At 39.1% G+C, this 19749-nt stretch overlaps 1 protein-coding gene across 3 annotated transcripts in view; it reads left to right on the forward strand.

Annotated features, from left to right (window-relative positions):
- Window positions 1-19749, forward strand: part of Cbfa2t2 (CBFA2/RUNX1 partner transcriptional co-repressor 2) — a 141115-nt gene that overhangs the window by 109955 nt on the left and 11411 nt on the right. For all 3 annotated transcript variants that reach the window (XM_078051636.1, XM_078051634.1, XM_078051635.1), the window contains 5 exons: window positions 4805-4986; window positions 7097-7350; window positions 10876-10961; window positions 12139-12334; window positions 17882-17950. In XM_078051636.1, the coding sequence (XP_077907762.1) occupies window positions 4805-4986; window positions 7097-7350; window positions 10876-10961; window positions 12139-12334; window positions 17882-17950 (787 nt within the window). The remainder of the gene's footprint in view (window positions 1-4804; window positions 4987-7096; window positions 7351-10875; window positions 10962-12138; window positions 12335-17881; window positions 17951-19749) is intronic.

The following is a 19749-nucleotide window of genomic DNA, read 5'->3' on the forward strand; positions in this document are numbered from 1 at the left end:
AATACCTAGTCATTTTTTTTTTTTTTAAGAGAGAGTGAGAGAGGAGAGAGAGAGAATTTTTAACATTTATTTCTTAGTTCTCGGCAGACCCAACATCTTTGTTGGTATGTGGTGCTAGGATCTAACCTGGGCCGCATGCATGCCAGGCGGGCGAACTACCGCTTGAGCCCCAATACCTAGTCTTTTATATATTAATTCAGGCTTTGCAGCTTAGAAACTTTACCCTTTCATTATCTGAGAGGACAGATGATTTTGATCTTACGCTAAGGTCTATAGGAAGTGAGAAGGCAATGTTTGTGTGTCCCCAAGCTCCAATTAGTCTAGTCTTTATTAGTATTCTCTAAAACTATTTTCTGGATCATAACTTTTGGCAACACTTCTAAAAATCATCCAGCTTTCCTGTTAAGTGAGGCAGTGTTATATTTATATGGAATCATGGCCCTTTCATAAAGATTTTTTATTTTGAAATAATTTTGTGCTTACAGATAAAGTACAAAATAGTACAATAAAATTCCTGTACTATCTGTACAGGATTCTAGGATTCTACACTAAAGGGTCACCCAGATTCTACACTAAAGTTAACATTTTACCACAGTTGTATTATTAAAATGTATTTCTTTAGAAATGCTTGATACATCTAAATGCAATTATCAGGGGCTAGGATTGTGGCTCAGAGGTAGAGTGCTCGCCTAGCACACACGGGGTCCTGGGTTTGATCCTTAGCACCACATAAAAATAAATAAATGCAATTATCAGATCAGATATTTATAATATACTGTTACCTGATCTGTAGACCTTATTTATGTTTCACCAATGTCCCACTAATGTTTTTTACAGCAAAAGAAAACTTTGTGGGGCCTGGGAGCGTGATCCTGCATTGATTTCAGTGTCACATGTTACATTTATTTGCCTTTCTAGTCCACTGGAACAATTTCTCGGCTTTCCATGAACTTTACATTTTTTTTTAAAGGTTACATAGGTTACTTTATAGAATACTCCTTAATTTGTTTTGTTCTAACACTCTTTATGAGTAGAATCTGGTGATGATTTTGGAAAACAAAGCCCATAGTGGATTATGACAAGCTATAGGAGAGCTAGGTAGCAATTTGACCCTTCGTTGGGTCAATGTCTGTCATATTTTCCCACCATAAAGTTACTGTTTTCTCCAATTTTATCATAATTTTCCAAAAATAGATAATATTATCATTCATAGGTAACAGTGAATGTATAGCAAAGATTTTATTTAGTTCATAGTTAAGGAAGGATTAAGATGTCTCAAACAATTCAAAGGAGAATTAAAATAATAGAAACATTTATATATCAGAATTACTGATAGGGCCAGGTGCCATGACACATGCCTATAATCCCTTTGGCTCTGGAGGCTGAGGTAGGAGGATGGAGAGTTCCTATCCAGCCTGATCGATTTAGTTTCAGTCCAGCCTGAGCAGTTTAGCCAGACTCTTAAGCAACATAGTGAGATACTGTATCTAAATAAAATATAAAAAGGCCTGGGGATGTGGCTCAGTGTTGAGTGCCCCTGGGTTCAATCCCTAGTACCCCCCCCCCACCAAAAAAAAATGATAGGACTTTGCATACACAAGAAGAACTAGCTTCTTTTCCAGTGGGCAAGAGAAGTCAGTTAAACATCCTCAGGCATAATTTGCGTGTCCATAGGCAACAGTTACTTCCACCATTGTCAGTTATCTCTAAGTTACAGCGTTGTAACTCAGAGGCAACCAAAGAGTATGATCCAAATCTAGTACACCACATTGTTTTGTACAGCCGAGAATGGCTTTTACAGTTAAATATTTGCAGTTCATTTGGTTATAGGGATTAGTAACTTGAACCCCAATTAAGCTAAATGTTATTCCATCCATCTGGAGTCTCCATTCTTATCATTAGTAGTAGATTGATAATTACCCCTCCCCCTCAAAAAAATGTTCAACTGTATATTATGTTTTGTTTAGTATAATATATGGAAATTGTTTTCTTTTTATGAGTACCTATATTAATAGCTTTAATTTTGCCTCTTACCTCACAAAGCCTAACACTAATATAAAGCCATATAAATATAATACCTTTACTCTCTTTTATCTTACTTTCATTTCCCTAGAAAATGTTTCATTTTGTTTTTTTGTGGTACTGGGAATTGAACCCAGGGCCCTGTGCATGCAAGGCAGGCACTCTACCAACTGAGCTACATCCCCAGCCCCCAAGAAAATGTTACAGCTTCAAAAAAATGAGTTGTTATACAAAGTTGTATAGGAGAGAGAGATCTGCACTTTCCTGCAGGTCTGCCATGCTCTGATTTTAAAAACCTTCTGAACAGAGCAGGGCAGACCTGCAGGAAAGTGCAGATCCATCCAAGCCTGGCTGCTGCTTTGTTCTGGTGGCATTGAAGTTTTTGTGCTCAGAGCAGCTTGTGGTGCTTTAAACAATGGTGCTACTTCTATGTTGATCTCCTTTCTGTATGTCAGAGCTGGCAGTTAGCCATTTCCCCTAAGACTGTAAAGTCAAGAAAGATTTGTGAAATTTGTGTTAAAAAATAATTAGCATTTTAAAAAACTCACTAAAAGGTACTCATCACAAATATAAAGATCTGACATGGCCTTTTTTCAGGATTTTTTTTTTTTTTTGGTTTGGTTTTTTTTTTTTTTTTTTAAGAGACAAATTCCCTTACTTTTTAGTTAGAGGTAGATACAAGATCTTTATTTTTATGTGGTGCTGAGGATCCGAACCAGTGCCATACGCATGGTAGGTGAGCACGCTACCACTGAGCCAAAACCACAGCCTTCCGTTAAGTTTTTATAGTTGCAACAAGATTGGGGTTTTAGAACAGACTTAGAACCTGTTTTTGGAAAACAGCACAAGGTAGTGTTACCGATGCTGACCTGTAATGAGTTCTTGCTTCCCCAATGTTGAAGAATAACACCAGAGAAGCACGCTGAGGCAAGGTCAGAGTAGAGATTAGAAGTTTATTAAAGGACAGCAGAAAAGACTTCTCCCAGAGGAAGAAGGGGACCCAAGAGGTGGAATCCATTGTGTTCCCCTTTTTATAGTTTTTGGTGATGGAATTTAGGTGGGAAGGGTTGGGACACAGATGGGACAAAGAAGTAATCTGGGCATTTCCAGTCAAGTTTGCTGTTCATTAACATTTATTTAGGATGGGCTATCTCCAAATCTGTTGGGCTGTTTCCTGGGCTTCATTAACATTTCTTTGGGATGAGCTGTCTTCAGATCTGTTAGGGTTGTTCCTGGGCTTCATTAACATTCAGAGAGTTGCTCAGCTTTTCGGGAAATTCATTCTCAACATGGCCTCCATTTTAGATTTCACTCGATATTAGACCCGATTTACCTAACTACACTGTCTACCTAATTTTAAATCTGGCTTCAGTAGATGGTTATGGCAGCCTTTTGGCTAGTTTTTGGAGTTTTGTCAATTTATTTGTTTTAAAACAGTCACTGATATTAACCCTCTCCTTCACTTGCTCATCTATCCCTTAGAATAAAAGCCTTCTATTACAAGCTTAAGCCTGAATTATGTTTAAATTTGGGGAGAAATATAATTCTTTTCAATTTATTTAAATGAAATAAATGTGGAAAATGCTATTCTGTGTGAGATCAAGCGAGGCGGGTAGCAACCAAAGGAGGCAGATTTAAAAAGGCCGCTGAAGGAGGCTTTATTGAGATGTCACTCCGGGGCGGAACTCAGACTAGACAGGCAGAGTGGACTGGAGAAATGTCCAGGAGAAACCGTGTGGGAGCTCGGTGGGACTGGGATTTTATGGAGTTTACAGCAGGAAGGGAAGGGCTTAGGACAGGAGTTCCTTCCCGCTGGAGTTGGTCAGGGGAGCTGGCTAAACTCCAGGATTGGTCAGAAGACCCTGCTGATTAACAGGCGTTTCCTTCTGCACCTGAAGAACGTTTCTTTCCTGTGCAGGCTGCTTTGTCCACTTAAGTCACCGCCACCGACCTGACATTCTGTGTATGAGGAATTTGAATTCTAGTTGTCCCGTTTAAAGCTTAAGAGAAGAAAAAATATCCGTATGTAATTAATTCTCCTTTCACAGGTTACATCACTCCCAATACTTTTTTTTTTTCCAAAACCTCAGGTTCCAGTGAGTTCAGATGGCTCCAGAGGCTAAGGTAGGATAGCAAGTTCAAGGACAGCCTGAGCTATTTAGCAAGATCCTGTCTCAAACAAAAAGAGGAGGAGTGGGGGGGGGTGTTGGTTGCTCAGTGGTTAGAATGCCCCTGGGTTCAACCTCCAGTACCAACATCCTCACCTTATCTCTCTCCCCCCCCCAAAAAAAAAATCCCTTAGGTTCTAGAATAATTCCAGTTTCCAGAATTCAAAGGTAGCAACTCTAGAGAACATGAAGAGAAGGCTGAATAGTGCTATCAAAGATAGATGGAGACTCAGAAGGGAGAAACTAGGGTTTGTAATGGTAAAGAGTTAATTTCTCCTATTCTTGTGTAGGCTATAGCTTACCAAGGTCTTTCAAAAATTGTTTCAAAATTATTATGATCAACAAATCTATTGAACTTTTACTCTTTACTAGGCCACCAAAGTAAATGAGTCACAGTCCCTTCCTTGAAGGGGATTCATTTACATCTTTGGGGGCAAGAAACAAGTAGCAGTAATTCAAGTACTGCATAATAGACCACACTTCACTCACAAAAGAATCTGACTAAGAAGCAGAAAGCTTTTGTCTTGTGTTAACCTGCTTTGTGAAAGCTCTTTGAGGTGCTAATCCCTGTTGTGTAGGGCTCAGCACTGGGAAAATTGCCTCTTGTTTTCAAGGCCAACTTGCCCCTGCTGCAGCGAGAACTGTTGCACTGTGCTCGGGCTGCCAAGCAGACCCCGTCCCAGTACCTTGCTCAGCACGAACACCTTCTGCTCAACACCAGTATCGCGTCTCCTGCCGACTCTTCAGAGCTGCTCATGGAGGTTCATGGAAATGGAAAAAGACCCAGTCCAGAAAGGTGAGCAACGAAAAGATCTATTATTTTTGCTCTCTGGAACCTCATTGACCTTGCTCTTTGATTATGAAAGAAAGAATTTAATTGCTGTGGTTGTAGATGGATAATGTCTCAGACTTTCTAAGGTTAGTTTTGCTTTGTCCCAGCAATTCTTCAGATGACTGTAGTCCACTGCTCCAGAAGCAAAAGAAACTCGTTTACTCCTATACCTTCACTCAGCAATCAACATAAAAGACTTCTTTGACCAAATGTGGATATTTCCCCCCATACATCAGGCAAGCAATCAGTTCTGTAGAGGTTGTCCTTCAGTTCTGACGCTGTCTACCTGGAAATACCATGGCAGATTCTGTGGTTTGAAGGCTCAGACCCCTAAATTGCATGCTTCCTTCAGATACTATTAAAACAAACCCTAGATTGTTTTACCTGTGCTTCTGACTAACTGGCTATATAAATTGGGCTTCGTATATCTGCTCCTCAGATTTTATTAATTAGCTCTAGTAGCTCACAGAACTTGGAAACATTGGCATTTATTGGTTTGTTATAAAGGATATTACACAGGATATTAATAAAAACCAGCTACAAAGATGAATAGGACAAGATTTGGGAGATAGAAAGTGTAGTTTCCATACCCTATTCTGGTAAGTGCACCACCCTCCAGGATCTTCCCTGTTCTTTTGTTCTGACCCTGCTGGTTTATGCCGATAATCCTAGCTACTCCAAGGCCCAATCCAGAGAATAACAAGTTCAAGGACAGCCTTGGCAACTTAGTGAGACCCTGCTCAAAAAAGTGGGGGTGGGTGCTAGAGTGTAACTCAGTGGTAGAGCACCCCTGGGTTAAGTCCCTATTGTCATTTCCCCCCCCTCAAAAAAATATTCTCCATCCATTGAATTTTTGTGGAAGTTTCATTACATAGGCATAATTGATGAAGTCATTGGCCACTAGTATAAATTTGATCTTCAGTCTTTCTTCTCTCCCTAGAGGTTGGGGGTTGGGGGCTGGGCAGAAAGTCCCAGCCCTCTAAAGCAGCTGCCTTGGTCCTTCCAGGGACCATCCCCCTTGAGGAAGTTACCCTGGGGCTTCCTGCCATCAGTCATTAACATAGAAAAAGACACTTAACACTTTGAAGATTCCAAGGATTTTAGGAGTTTGTGTGCCTGGAAACTGGATGAAGACCAAATATTTATTTCACAATATCCCAAGTAGTTTATCAAGGAAGCAATATTTTAACAACAATAGAAAATTGGTGACAGTTGAAGCTGAGTGATTGAAAAATCCTACCAAGTAACAAGAGGATTAGTTATGTGTCCCCGCCCCCCCTTTTTTTTCAGTTGTTGATGGACTTGTTAAAAAAATTTGAGTGCTGAGAATCAAAACCAGTGCCTCCCCCCCAACACACACACACACACACACACACACACAGTGCTCTACTACTGAGCTACAATCCCAGCCCGTATTGTTATTCTTAATAATCCACCTCCATAGTAACATGTTTGACCTTAAAATATTCTTAAAACATACTTGAACTCATTACCTTCCATATTCCCTTCTCATAGAAAAATATTGTCATTTACTTGTTCTCTTCATGAGGATTATATGTTTCTGCCTGATTATGGATAGATTTGGCCTCTTTTCATTTTACTGGAATAAATCAGCATTTTAGGGGCTGGGGATGTGGCTCAAGCGGTAGCGCGCTCGCCTGGTGATCCTCAGCACCACATACCAACAAAGATGTTGTGTCTGCCAAGAACTAAGAATGAATGAATGAATGAATGAATGAATAAATAAATAAATAAACAAAAATATATTAAAAAATAAATAAATAAATCAGCAATTTATAATATGATAATATGCTTTGCCCCTAAAGACCATTCATTTTATGCCTCAAATCTTTCCTAAACTAGGCATGATGGCACAGTCTCAGTTTCTCCTAAGCTGAGGCAGAAGGATCATTTGAGCCCAGGAGTTGAGCTAACTTGAGCAGTGTAGCAAGACCCTTTTCATTACAATCTTCCTGCTTAAAGTGCTGGCACAGTACATGTAGAGTAGTGCTCAGGAAATGTTTGCATGAACTCTTGTTGAATGCTCAGATATGCACTTCTGTTTCTTCTACAGAAGGGAAGAGAGTAATTTTGAAAGAGATACTATTCCTCCTGAGCCTCCAGCCAAGAGAGTATGTACCATCAGCCCTGCTCCTAGGCACAGTCCTGCCCTCACTGTGCCCCTTATGAATCCTGGGGGTCAGTTCCATCCTACTCCTCCACCTCTCCAGCACTATACGTTAGAAGATATTGCAACTTCTCACCTATATCGGGAACCCAATAAGATGCTAGAACATCGAGAAGCTCGTGAGAGGCACCACAATCTTAGTAAGTATCCTAAACAGCATGTTGAAGATCTAAATCTAACAGAATCCTTTAATTTCTTTCCTACTCAGTAATAAAATCCAGTGCTATTGCTTCTTTTCAATGATAAATTGAAGCAATAATATACATAAAAAAGAATATTACAATTATAGTTTATCTTATTAGAAGTTGAACTGGCTTCAAATATTGTTGCTATTCCATTATATGAAGGAAAACTGAAATCTGGCCCAGTGGTCTTATCTTCAATCCCAACTACTCAGGAGTCTACAGCAGGAGGATCTCAAGTTTGAGGACAGCCTGTGCAAATTAGCAAGACCCTGTCAAAAAATGAAAAAAAAAAAAAAAAGGAAGGTTGGGGATGTAGCTCAGTGGTAGAGCACCCCTGCCTTCAAACATAAGAAGGAAAAAGAGGCAAAAAAATCTGAAAAGGGAAAATCAATTTTACAAAAATAGCAAAATATATACAATGATAAATAGAGACTAGAACTGAACAAATTCTAGGTAATACACTGGAATAAAGAATAAAAGGGCTTCACTTATTCTCAGATGGTTCAAAATAAAATAGAGAATTAAAAGGCAAATGAGGTAAAATGTTAACATGGAATTCTATACAAAAGGTATAATAGCTATGTAACAATTTTTGCGGGGATTGAATTCAGGAGCACTTAATAGAGAAAGGATCTCCCTAAGTTGCTTAAGGCTTGCTGAGTTTCTGAGGCTGGCTTTGAACTTGTGATCCTTCTGCCTCCATTTCCAAGTCTCTGGGATTACAAGCATGTGTCACCATGCTGGCCTATAACAATTTTTTATACTACACATAATTTCTGTAGGTCTAAATTTATATTAGAATTAAAAGTCTTTAAAAATTAAACACAAAATTCGGGCATGATAGCACATACCTGTAATCCCAACAGATCAGGATGCTGAGGCAGGAGGATCACTAAGCCAATGTTATCAATTAATGGAGACTCTTTCTCAAAATAAAAAGAGGGTTGGGATGTGACTTAGTGGTTAAGCACCACTGGATCCAATTCCTGGTACCAAAAAATTTTTTTAAATAGTAATAAACACAGAAGTGTAAAATAATGTGGTGTGAGCGGTGAAAGTTTATAAATGTTTTATAAGGAGGTGAGGTATAACTAAACTTTAATCTTGCCTCTACATCTGCCCCGCCCGGTGGTACATACTTGTAATCCCAGTAACTCAGGAGGCTGAGGCAGGAAGATCACAAGTTTGAGGCCAGCCTCAGCTACTCAGCAAGATCCTATCTCAGTGAAAACAAAAAGCGCTGAGCATATTGCTCTGCTTTTAGAGCACCCCTGGGTTATATATATCATCAGAAACCCCACCCCAACCCCGCCCCAGGGGGAAAAAATCTTGGCTTTACTTCTAACTAGCTGTGTCATCTCATGGAAGTTGCTTGGGTTCTCTAAGCCTCAAGAATAGTAATTTCTGCAATGGAGCGAAAACTATCTCCTTTGCTGGATTGTTAAATTTGTATATCCTAGCCTCAAACCATTAAATTGCAGGGGAGGGGACCCCAACAAATCTAATCTGTGATCTGTTTTTAGAATTTTTTAGATTGTATTCAAACAAGTTTATTGCAGAAGATTTTTTTGGAGTTTAACTGCTGACCTTTAACACCCACTTCCTATTTTCCCACACCTCTTTATTTATCTGTTAAAAACTAGACTTGCAAGCTGGGCATGGTGGTGCCTGTAATCCCAGTGACTCCAGAGGCTGAGGTGGGAGGATTGCAGGTTTGAGGCCAGCCTCAGCAATTTACGAAGACCTTGTGAAAAAAAAAAAGAGTGGTATAGTGCCCTTGCCTTCACTCACCAGTATCTATTTACCCCACCTCCTCATACACATTTTCTTATCTTTTTTCAAACTTATTTTTTAGTTTTAGGTGGACAAATCCTATTTTTATGTGGTGCTGAGGATCAAACCCAGTGCCCCATGAATGCTGGGTGAGCACTCTACTACTGAGCCACACCCCAGCTCCACATACACATTTTCTGCCAGTTTGATTGAGAGAAAAGAAAGCTAAAAACTAGCCATATGTATCTTAACAGATTTCATTTGTATTTCTAACAATTTTAGACTTTTTTCCCTATCATCTTGAAGTATACTTTATATGATTATTTGTTTATTATCTATTTTTATTTTTCTTTTTGTGTACTGGGGATTAAACTCAGGAGTAGTCAACCACTGAGCCACATCCCCAGCCCTATTTTGTATTTTATTTAGAGACAGGGTCTCACTGAGTTGCTTAGCACTTGCCATCCTCTTTCCTCAGCCTTGTGAGCTACTATGATTACAGGCGTGTGCTACTGTGCCCCACTTGAATGATTATTTATGATTTCCCTTGATGGTTTCTTTTAGGGTCAATACTCTGTCTGCCAGGCTCATTATAGATTCCTTAATTTTTCCCAGACCTGTTTTAAAACATGTCCTCTATTATAATGGTTTTTTGTTGTTGTTGTTGTCATATAAATGACAACTATATTTAATTATTTGACATCTATTTCTTTTTTATTTAGTTATATATGACAGAACATATTTTGATACATCATACATATATGGAGTATAACTTCCCATTCTTATAGTTGTACAAGATGTAATACACTGGTTGTGTATTCATATACACACACAGGAAAGTTGTGTCTTATTCATTCTACTGACTTTCCCATTCTCATCCCCTCTTTGTGCAATCCAATGAACTTCTACTCCCATCCCCCCACCCCCCTAATGGTTCTTAATCCTTACTTAATTCATCATGGAACCCACCCCTCTTAAGCAAATATATTACCCCTTTTGCTCTTCTAAAATGAACTTCATGGATACTGTAGCCTACTTTAGATCCACAATTTTAGGATCAATATTCTATCATAACTGTAATATGTAAGAAGTTATTACATTATTAAATGTGTTTGTGTTCAGACATGGCTACACTGGAAAATAAGATGAAATAAGCAGATTCTTTCACTAATACAGAACCAATATGAATATACCTGTAAATTCAGACTGATGGTGAGAGTGTTTTATTAATGAGTCAAAGACTATAATCAGTGTGTTACTGTCTGTAACATATGAGTTTTTCAAAATAGGGTTACTTCTTGATTTGGTGTACCCTTGATTCACAAAATCATGGTATTCCTAGAAATTTCAATGTTTATTTGGGTCGGGCTATAGCACAGGAGTAAAGCATTTGCCTATATCAAATATTGGTGATACACTGCTGTTTCCATTACACAGTCTAGTTTTAGTGGTTAAGCAGTCATATCACTTTTCTGCCAACAAAGTATCATCTGAAATTTTCATTTTTCCCATTATGTTGAATATGAACTGCTTTCTCAGTGAAGTTTTTATTTTTAATAAAAATAAAAACCTAACTGCTTGTAAGTGTGGAGTATCTTTTCATGTTTATGATATGATTAAAGTTTTTAAGATTGTGTGTATGTTTACTTGGCAGAATTTAGTTATACTGTATTCTTCCCACTCTTCATATTCTTTATTTTCTAATAGGTCTAAATGGAGGCTATCAGGATGAGTTGGTAGACCACCGTTTGACAGAAAGGGAATGGGCTGATGAATGGAAACATCTTGACCATGTAAGAAGCTTAGCATGTTTAAGTTCCCTAACTTTTTATTACCGTTAATTCTTAATACTACCTACAGTTCATGTATGCTTGAAGTGAACATAATGAGAGCCATGAGATCCTTTCTTTTAATAAAAACTGCTCCACTACTCCCTCAGCTGGAGAGCTACGGAATCACTCAGCTCTTGGTAGGATGATCTCTTTAGTTCATGAAGCAGGTGATCATATAGAAAATGGTTGAAGCATAGGCTTATGAGTTTACGTTCCAATTTTTCCTCTTCCTGCCTTCCTTCCTTCTACTATAGGGCTGGACACATAGAAAGTGTTAATTAAATAAATGGAACTCCTCCAAATAAAAACAATAATTAGTAGTGTACAGAATGTAAGCTTGGGTTCTCTTTCCCTTTGGAAGAATTTTCCTGCCTTAAAAAGGGAATAAAATGTGCAGTGCCTGTTTGAAGTGGGCATATATAGTTTTTTCTCCTTGAGCAAACATTGTTGCTGATCCTTGTGTTTCATTATATTATTATAGAAATCTCTAGCTTTATCAGATGACTATATATATTTAGCAGAGACTTACCAAAAAACAGGTTTTTTTTGAAATCCAAAAAAGTAATACAATATCTGCTGCATATTGATATTTCAGTCAACGACTTACAACATTTATGATCATCTTCCCACAACATTATGTCACCTAGGTAGGCTGTCAGTCTATGGAAGTATACTCCATGATGTTCACACAACAGAATTGCCCAATGACATATTTCTCAGTACATGTCCCTATCATTAAGCAACATGTGACAGTACTTAAATTATGTGTTTTGTGCTGTAGGCCTTGTGTATTCATAGTATAACAACTATTTACATCACATTCATATTGGTAGGTATTTATAAGTGGTCTAGAGTTGGTTTAAGATATGGGAGGATATGCATAGATTATGCAAATACAACCCTATTTTATATAAAAGATTTGAATGTCTATGTCTGGGGTCCTGGAACCAATCCCACATAAATGTGTAAGGATATATTTAATAAGTAATTGTAAGAAAGACTCCCAGATGTAAACTTTATTCCCAACCCATAAAATTCTTGAACTTTTATTTTTTTTATTTTGTGTTTGCCTGTCCTCAATTTTCAGTGTTTATTGTTTGAATTTCCTCATCTCAGCCTTACTTTCTCTCTTGGTCAGGCCCTGAATTGCATTATGGAAATGGTAGAGAAAACAAGGCGCTCCATGGCAGTTCTGAGGCGCTGCCAGGAATCTGATCGTGAAGAACTCAACTACTGGAAAAGACGATTTAATGAAAACACAGAGATGAGGAAAACAGGGACCGAGTTGGTCTCCAGGCAGCACAGCCCTGGGAGTGCAGATTCACTCGGCAGTGGTAAGGGCAGAGTCTGAAGGAACTCAGAGTAAACATCAGCCTTTGGATTCCAGCTAATATGCCAGATCTGTTCTACTTTAAAGAAAAGTGGTGCTACACTGTGGAGTTAGGGAGAATTGGGTGACTATGAAGAGTAAAGGAAAAAATATGTGAAGTGCTGGTACTTGTCATATTCTAAGAATGTTCATTCTTCCTCAGAGAATGAGAATATTTTTTATTTTGTTCTTTTTCCCCTTCCCATACACACACACACACACACACACACACACACACACACACACACACACACACGCACAGACACACAGATAGTGATCAAAGAGTGGTTGTTAAATTCAGACTTGCTGAATGTACTATTCCGTCAGGAAAAATAGTGTCTGTTTCCTTCTTGTGCTCTTCACACTACAATCACCACAAAAGATTTCTCCCCACCAGCAAAAAAGTGGTCCTGCAGCAGTGGAGACCCACTGACTGTCCTCTAGTCCAATTCAGTTCATACACTGTCTATCTGGAGGTACTGTCAGGTACCACATATTGGGAGCTCAGTCCCCAACATGTATCACCTCAGCTTTACATGCCGGTCGCAGGCCCCAGGTTGCTTTACCCATGCTTCTGACCCCTTGGATATAAACCAAGCTTCCCACAATTCCCTGCTTGGATTCTTTTATTTGGATGGGTGGCTTGTGGAATTCAGGGGAACAGATTTATTATAAAGGATATTACAGATGAAGTGACGTATAAGGAAGGGTATGGGGGAAGGGACACAGAGTTTGCATGCCTTCTCCAGACCTGCCATCTTTCAGCAATCTCCACATGTCTGGCTAACTGAATGTGTTCTGAAGCTCTCTGAGCCCTGACCCTTGGGGGTTTATGATTTCTTCATTGCGTATCTAATGCCAGTGGACTGGGTGGGGAAACCCAGCAACACCTCCTCCAGCATCCTTGTCTTCTTTGCAGCAGCTCTTCCTTCAGGGTACGGGGCAGGACCTCTGTAGAATGAGGAGTATCTACTAACCAATCAGACAAGGTAGTTTAGAGAATTTCCTTATGGCCAGCTCTAACAAAAGTGGGGGAAAAATAGAGTTTTTTTCCTTGTGCATATCATAATAACAACTGTATTCTCGTGCCATCACTTTTATTTCTCAGAGTAACCTAGAAAGTGTTCACCTCATTTTGCCTCCTCTTTTCCCCAGTACCTCATTCAGGAAAATAAAACTATCAACCACTTCCTGGTAGCCTTCCACAAAATGTTTGGCTATATCAAACTGGATTGTCCCATCTCACGTTTTCCCAGCCTGAAGCAGCAGAGACAAGATAGTTCTTCTCTCAAAAATATATTTAAGAAGCCAGAGTTATCCCCCAAAATGTTCTTTTACTTTCACCCAGTAACTAAAAAGGTACCCTATCCACAGGCACAGCCATCTGTGATCACACTCTTTCCCCACCCAACCACCCACTTTTAAGTTCCCAAATGTTCATTGGGGAGAACAAATTTCTTCTTATGACAGACCTAGCACATTCCAGAGAAGACAGCTGTTAGTCTCAAAAAGACTGCAACTTGCTGAGACAGAGCCAGAATTAATATCGTGTGTCCAAATGCTCAGTGGCTAAGAGAGCCCACTCTCCCACCCCACCAGCAGCCCTATCTCTTGATCCTGCCATGGATTATAGCACCATTACATGTATGAGTAGCACAGAAAGATATCAGAATATTTGTACTTGTGTGATTGCTTTGATAAAAACATCAAAAACAGACAAATCTAACCCTTGGGTCTCCCTCACCATCTCCACCCTTAAAAATATTCATGATAATAACTTGCAGAAACTGCTGAAATTCACCTTCCAAACCACATGCCTTTTATCAGTGAGTGTGTATGTGTGCACATGAGAGCAGAGTGGCCACAGTCCTGAGAGGTGGTGTTCTCAAGCCAGAATTCCATGTCTTGGTGGTGTTTAAACATTGCTTGCTGTGCACTACCAATACTCCTCTACTCCTCCTCCTAGCTAGATTGACTATATTTTCAGTTTTAGCTGGGGTGGTCCTAAACCTGTATCCTGTCATCATTATTACCAATATTTTCCTCTCAAAAAATAAGATAATTTGGAACCAATTTAACCAAGTGTAATCCCAGCAAGTTGGGAGGCTGAGACCAGAGGATCACAAGTTCAAGTCCATCCTTGGCAACTCACTGAGAGGTCCTGTCTCAAGATGAAAAACATAAAAAGGGCTGGGAATATTTTTAGTGATAGAGCACACCAAAAATAGATAAATGAAAGAAAAACATATCTCTCATCTGAAAACTTTGAGATTCACAGTATTTTCAGGAACAATTTATAATTTTTTATTAATTTTCACACTAATGTTTAATGTTTTTATGAACTTGTGAACCATCTAATAATTTTCAGTTTTAAAAAGTTTTAGGCTCTTTCTCCCTGTGGAGGCGACTCATGGTCTCCCTTCAATGTATTGCTTGCTTTACCCCCAAAGCTCACTCTTGAGATAGCTCACATTCTCCCTTGACGGGGGTGGGGGGGGATGTGTGGGGGATGTTAAAGGACAGAAATGAATCTTGCTATCAGTTTTTTCTCAAAATGAGTGTCAGCCTGTGTATTTTCTACAGATCCTTCCTTAAAGGGTTCAGGGACTCAAGAATCTGAATATATCTGTTCAATGAGTCCAATAATCAGGCAAGATTGGATAATTGCCTATAGTTAAGACCATAGTAGATAGTCTCAGCCACTTTTTGTTAACTTTTTTGGTACTGGGGATTAAACCCAGGGGAGCCAATGAGCTAAATTCCCAGTCCTTTATTATTTTTCTATTTTGAGACAGAATCTCACCAAGTTGCTGAGGCTGACCTCAAACCTGCTATCCTCCTACCTCAGCCTCTAGAGTCCCTGGGATTCTAGGCGTTCGCCACCATGTTTGACCCATGTAACTTTTTAGTGGCATGCATGAAGAGTTAAGAGTGAGCCTCTAATATGAAAGATGGAAACGAAGTAATAAGACAAAAGTGGCAGTTGATAGCAGTTCTTCAGAGAAAAGAAAACTTCAGGAAATATATTATTATCATTCATCGAGGAAAAAAAGAATGTTAGAAGAACTACTCATACTCCAAGTCACAAGTTCCAGAAGGAGTGTACAAAAGAGGCAGAGGGCTAGTGTTGTGGCTCAGTGGTAGAGCGCTTGCTTAGCACATGTTGAGGCACTGGTTCAATTCTCTGCAGCACATAAAAATAAATAAATAAATCTTTTTTAAAAATTAAAAAAAAAAAAAGGCCAAGAAGATTTTGGAAGTAATTCCAAAAATTAGCCAAGATCTGAGAGATCTGGGTTGAACCAGTATTGGGGTGGGGGCACAGACTATTCATTTGTAATCACTTCTGAAGAAAGTCATTTTAACATAGTTCTATACTTATCCTGTTATGGTGGTACACACCTGTAATTCCAGCTACTCAGGAGACTGAAAAGCAAGAGGATTGCAAGTTTCAGGCCAGTCTTGGTCACTTGGCAAGACTGTCTCAAAGTAAAATGAAAGAACTGGGGATGAAGCTCAGAAGTAGAGTGCCCTGGAGTCAATCCCCAGTAACCCAATCAACTATTTTTTTTGTTGGTGGTAGTTTTTAGTAACAGAGATTGAATCCGGGGCACTTAACCACTGAGCCACATCCCAAACCCTTTTTATTTTTTATTTAAAGACAGGGTCTTGCTAAATTACGGAGACTAGTTTTGATCCCCCTGCCTCAGCCTCCCAGGCGGCTGGGATTACAGGTGTGTGTCACCACACCCAACTCGCCTCAGTTTTTAAAATGCCAAATTTTAGGTTTATTTTATCCCATCCCCTTTGCACCGGACACTAAACCTAGGGCTCCGATAAGTTCTCTTAACACTGATCTAGAGATCCTCTGTCCTATACATTTAGGTTGTTAGCCAGGGGTGTTCTGCTGCTGAGCTACTATATCCTCAGTCTTTATTTTATTTTATTTATTCATTCATTCATTTATTTTGGTACCAGGGATTGAACCTAAGGGAACTTAACCACTGAGCCACATCCCTAGCCCTTTTTATATTTTTATTTTGAAACGCGGTCTGAGTTGCTTAGGACCTCACTAAATTGCTGAGGCTGATTTTGAATTTGGGATCGTCCTGCCTCAGTGTCCTGAGCCACTGGGATTACGGGTATGTGCCACCATCTCTGGCTCTATTTTTTATATTGAGACTGGGTCTCGATAAATTTCCCAGGCTGGCCTTGAACTTGGAGTCGTTCTGCCTCAGCATCCTGCGTAGCTCAGATAACAGGTGTCTTTTACCACACTATACATTTTTTTAAAGCTCAAAGAAAATAATAATAGTTGGTTGTTGACAGCATTAAATTAATTAGAACACTTTTTTTTTTTTTTTTTTAAGTGAGGTCCTAAGCAATTTGGTGAGACCTTGTCTCAAAATAAAAAGGGCTGGGGATGTGGCTCAGTGGTAAAGTACCTGGACTGGGAACTAAGGATATAGCTCAGTAGTAATCGCCCCCCCCAATCCTCCAGTTTCAGTCACCCATACCACCAAAAATATATGTGGACAGAATGCTTTTATTTTATTTTATGCAGTGTTAAGAATTGAATCTAGTGCCTCACATGTGCTAGGCAAACACTCTATGATGAGTCACCCTCTACCCATGTCCTTCCTAATGAATCACAGGGGTGTCTTTTGGGCTTAACACTATTTTAGACCTGCACCTTTTCTTTTTTTCTTCTCTTTATTTTAAATTTTGAGACAGGGTCTCACTGAGTTGCAAGGGCTCTACTCAAACTCGATCCTCCTGCCTCAGTAAACTGAGTAGCTAGGATCACGGGTGTGTGCCTTCATCCCCAACTCTCTATATTTTCTTTTGAAAAAAATTTCTTTTGTAGCCGTAAATGGACAGAATACTTTTATTTGTTTATTTTTATATGATGCTAAGGATGGAACCCAGTGCCTCACAACATGCTAGGCAAGCGCTCTGCCACTGAACCCTAGCCCAGCCCCCTCTATGTATTTTCTTTACTACTTGTTTATTTTTTCCTTCCCTTAATTTAGTTCACAAGCTTTTTAAGAAACTTTAAAGGAAACTACCTTAAATTACATTTAGAGATTCTGAGTTGCCAAGAAACTAAAGCTATCCTCCCTGACATCTACAAAGCAGAGCTAGAGACCTGTGTGTGCCCAAGGGGAGAGAGTTAAATAGAAAATGGAGACACAGAAACAAATGTATTCTGTGGGCTTATCATCTTACTGTTTTGAAATACTATTAATATTTGATATTATTTCATAATCTGATTTTCCTTTATCAGAATTTTTCTTTGGACTAAGGCAATACATTTTGAGTGTAATGAATGAAAAGTCTAATAAAAAACTATTTCAGGGCTCCAAGTGATAGCTTAGTGGTAGTGATAGGTCACATGATGCCCTACGTTTGATCCCCATCACCACCAAAAAAAAAAAATTGTGTGTTTCATAAAATGAAATTGCTGATTAAAAGAGCTTCTGGCCCTATATTCTTTATCTTTCTTTTGTAGATTCTCAGCGGGAATTCAGCAGTAGACCAGGAACAGGATATGTACCTGTGGAGTTTTGGAAGAAAACAGGTATGTGTCTATCTGCTTAGAGCCTGCATGAACTCACTAGTTTGTTTAAGCAGGGGACACACACTGGGGAAAAGGGTGGTGACTGGCTGTCTGGTTGTCTAGAAACTTCCCCTGGTGGATCTCATGGCTCTTGCTTCTCCCCCCCTCCACCTTGTCCTGGGCTGCCTATCATATTTCTTTGCAGGTTAGGGGTTTGAGATAGCTCCCTCCAGATTTCTTTCTCACCTTTCTGTTGGATCATTCTGAGGCATGAAGTAATGAGCTCTTCCCACGATTTTGATATAAATTGAATTCATTTCTGCCTGATCTCCTCACTACCATCACACACTGTGTTCACACTGCTGCCACATTCACTCAATGTTGCTTTTGGAGCAGCCCTTTAATCTCTCTGCTCTTCAGATAATAAACAAATGGACAAAGGCCAGGGATGGTGGCACTCGCCTGTAATCCCAGCAGTTTGGGAGGCTGAGGCAGGAGGATCTTGAGTTCAAAGCCAGCTGCAGCAATTTAGGCCCTTAGGAACTCAATAAGACCCTATCTCTAAATAAAAAATACAAAAAAAGGGCTGGGGATGTGGCTTAGCTGTTAAGTGACCTTGGGTTCAATCCCTGGTACCAAAAAAACAAATGGACAAAAGGATATGAATAGACAGACAGATTATGCTATGGCAAATACAGATCAACTTACTGTAAAATTTTTTCCTCAGTAAGCAAGAATGTGCATGATAAATGAATCTTAATAAATTAGCACCCAAAATCCTTAACGCCCAGTTATAGACAAAATTTTCGAGATAATTCCTCAGTTTTATATAAAAAGTCAAATGGTCAAATGTTACCAACAGTTATTACATGCTGATTCTTCACTCCCATGCTTTTGAATGCTTCCTTCCAAAAGCAAATTATCCAGACTAAACACAAATTGTAAGTGATAAAGAAACTGTTTTTATGAGATGTTGTTCAGTGGTACACCCTCCATCCCCTACCAAAAAGAGTGTTTTTTAGTAGATTCTTGAGGCAACCTGAATATAGAAAATGCCAAAATATCTATTAACTTATAGTTAACTTATAGTTTGATACCACAACAAAATAAAAATTCAAAATGATTTAGAAAATTTCATGCAATTGGAAATGGGAAAATGTATATCACCATCATAATAAGTGGGATATAGTTTTGGAAAATGAAGATAATCATAAGAGAAAGATGACCATGGAAGGATTTCCTTAGGCATCTAAGTTATGTAGTCTTTCTTTGTTTGTTAAGGAAAGAGGTTTATTGCTTTGCTAGCAAAGGAGAAACAGGGACTCCTGTCCCAGATGTTGTGGTTCTGCTCATCCCAAGAACTAAAGAGGTGACTCAAAGGCTGCATTCCATGTGTTCTCTGTTGGACTTATAATTCACTTGTTAATTTGGAAAATTTCCAGTTTCTGAGATCTTCTGGTGCCATCCCCAAAGTCTGGATTACTTCATTCCTATAGTGGGTGTGTACTCAAGGACAGATAAATCTGTCTAGGAGGGGAAGAACAGTAATCCTATTTCCCTTGAGATTATGGATGGGGAAAGATTAGAGAGGAGCAGGGTGAGAGGAAGAGAAAGAACAGGTGCATTTTAAAAATAAGTCACAGTGGCAGAGCAGTAAGGGCTATATTCAGAGCATAAAGTGAATCACTATTGTATTTCCTGTCAATTTCTACATTCCATTTCTATGGAAAAATAGATGCCAGCATCTCCAAGCTGCTTCCTGCTGAAAGAGGGCTAAGTTGGGGGAAGTAACCCAAAGTTCTTGTTCCCTTTTTTGGTTG

Source organism: Ictidomys tridecemlineatus, chromosome 5 (genome assembly GCF_052094955.1).
Source record: "Ictidomys tridecemlineatus isolate mIctTri1 chromosome 5, mIctTri1.hap1, whole genome shotgun sequence".
Taxonomy (NCBI): domain Eukaryota; kingdom Metazoa; phylum Chordata; class Mammalia; order Rodentia; family Sciuridae; genus Ictidomys; species Ictidomys tridecemlineatus.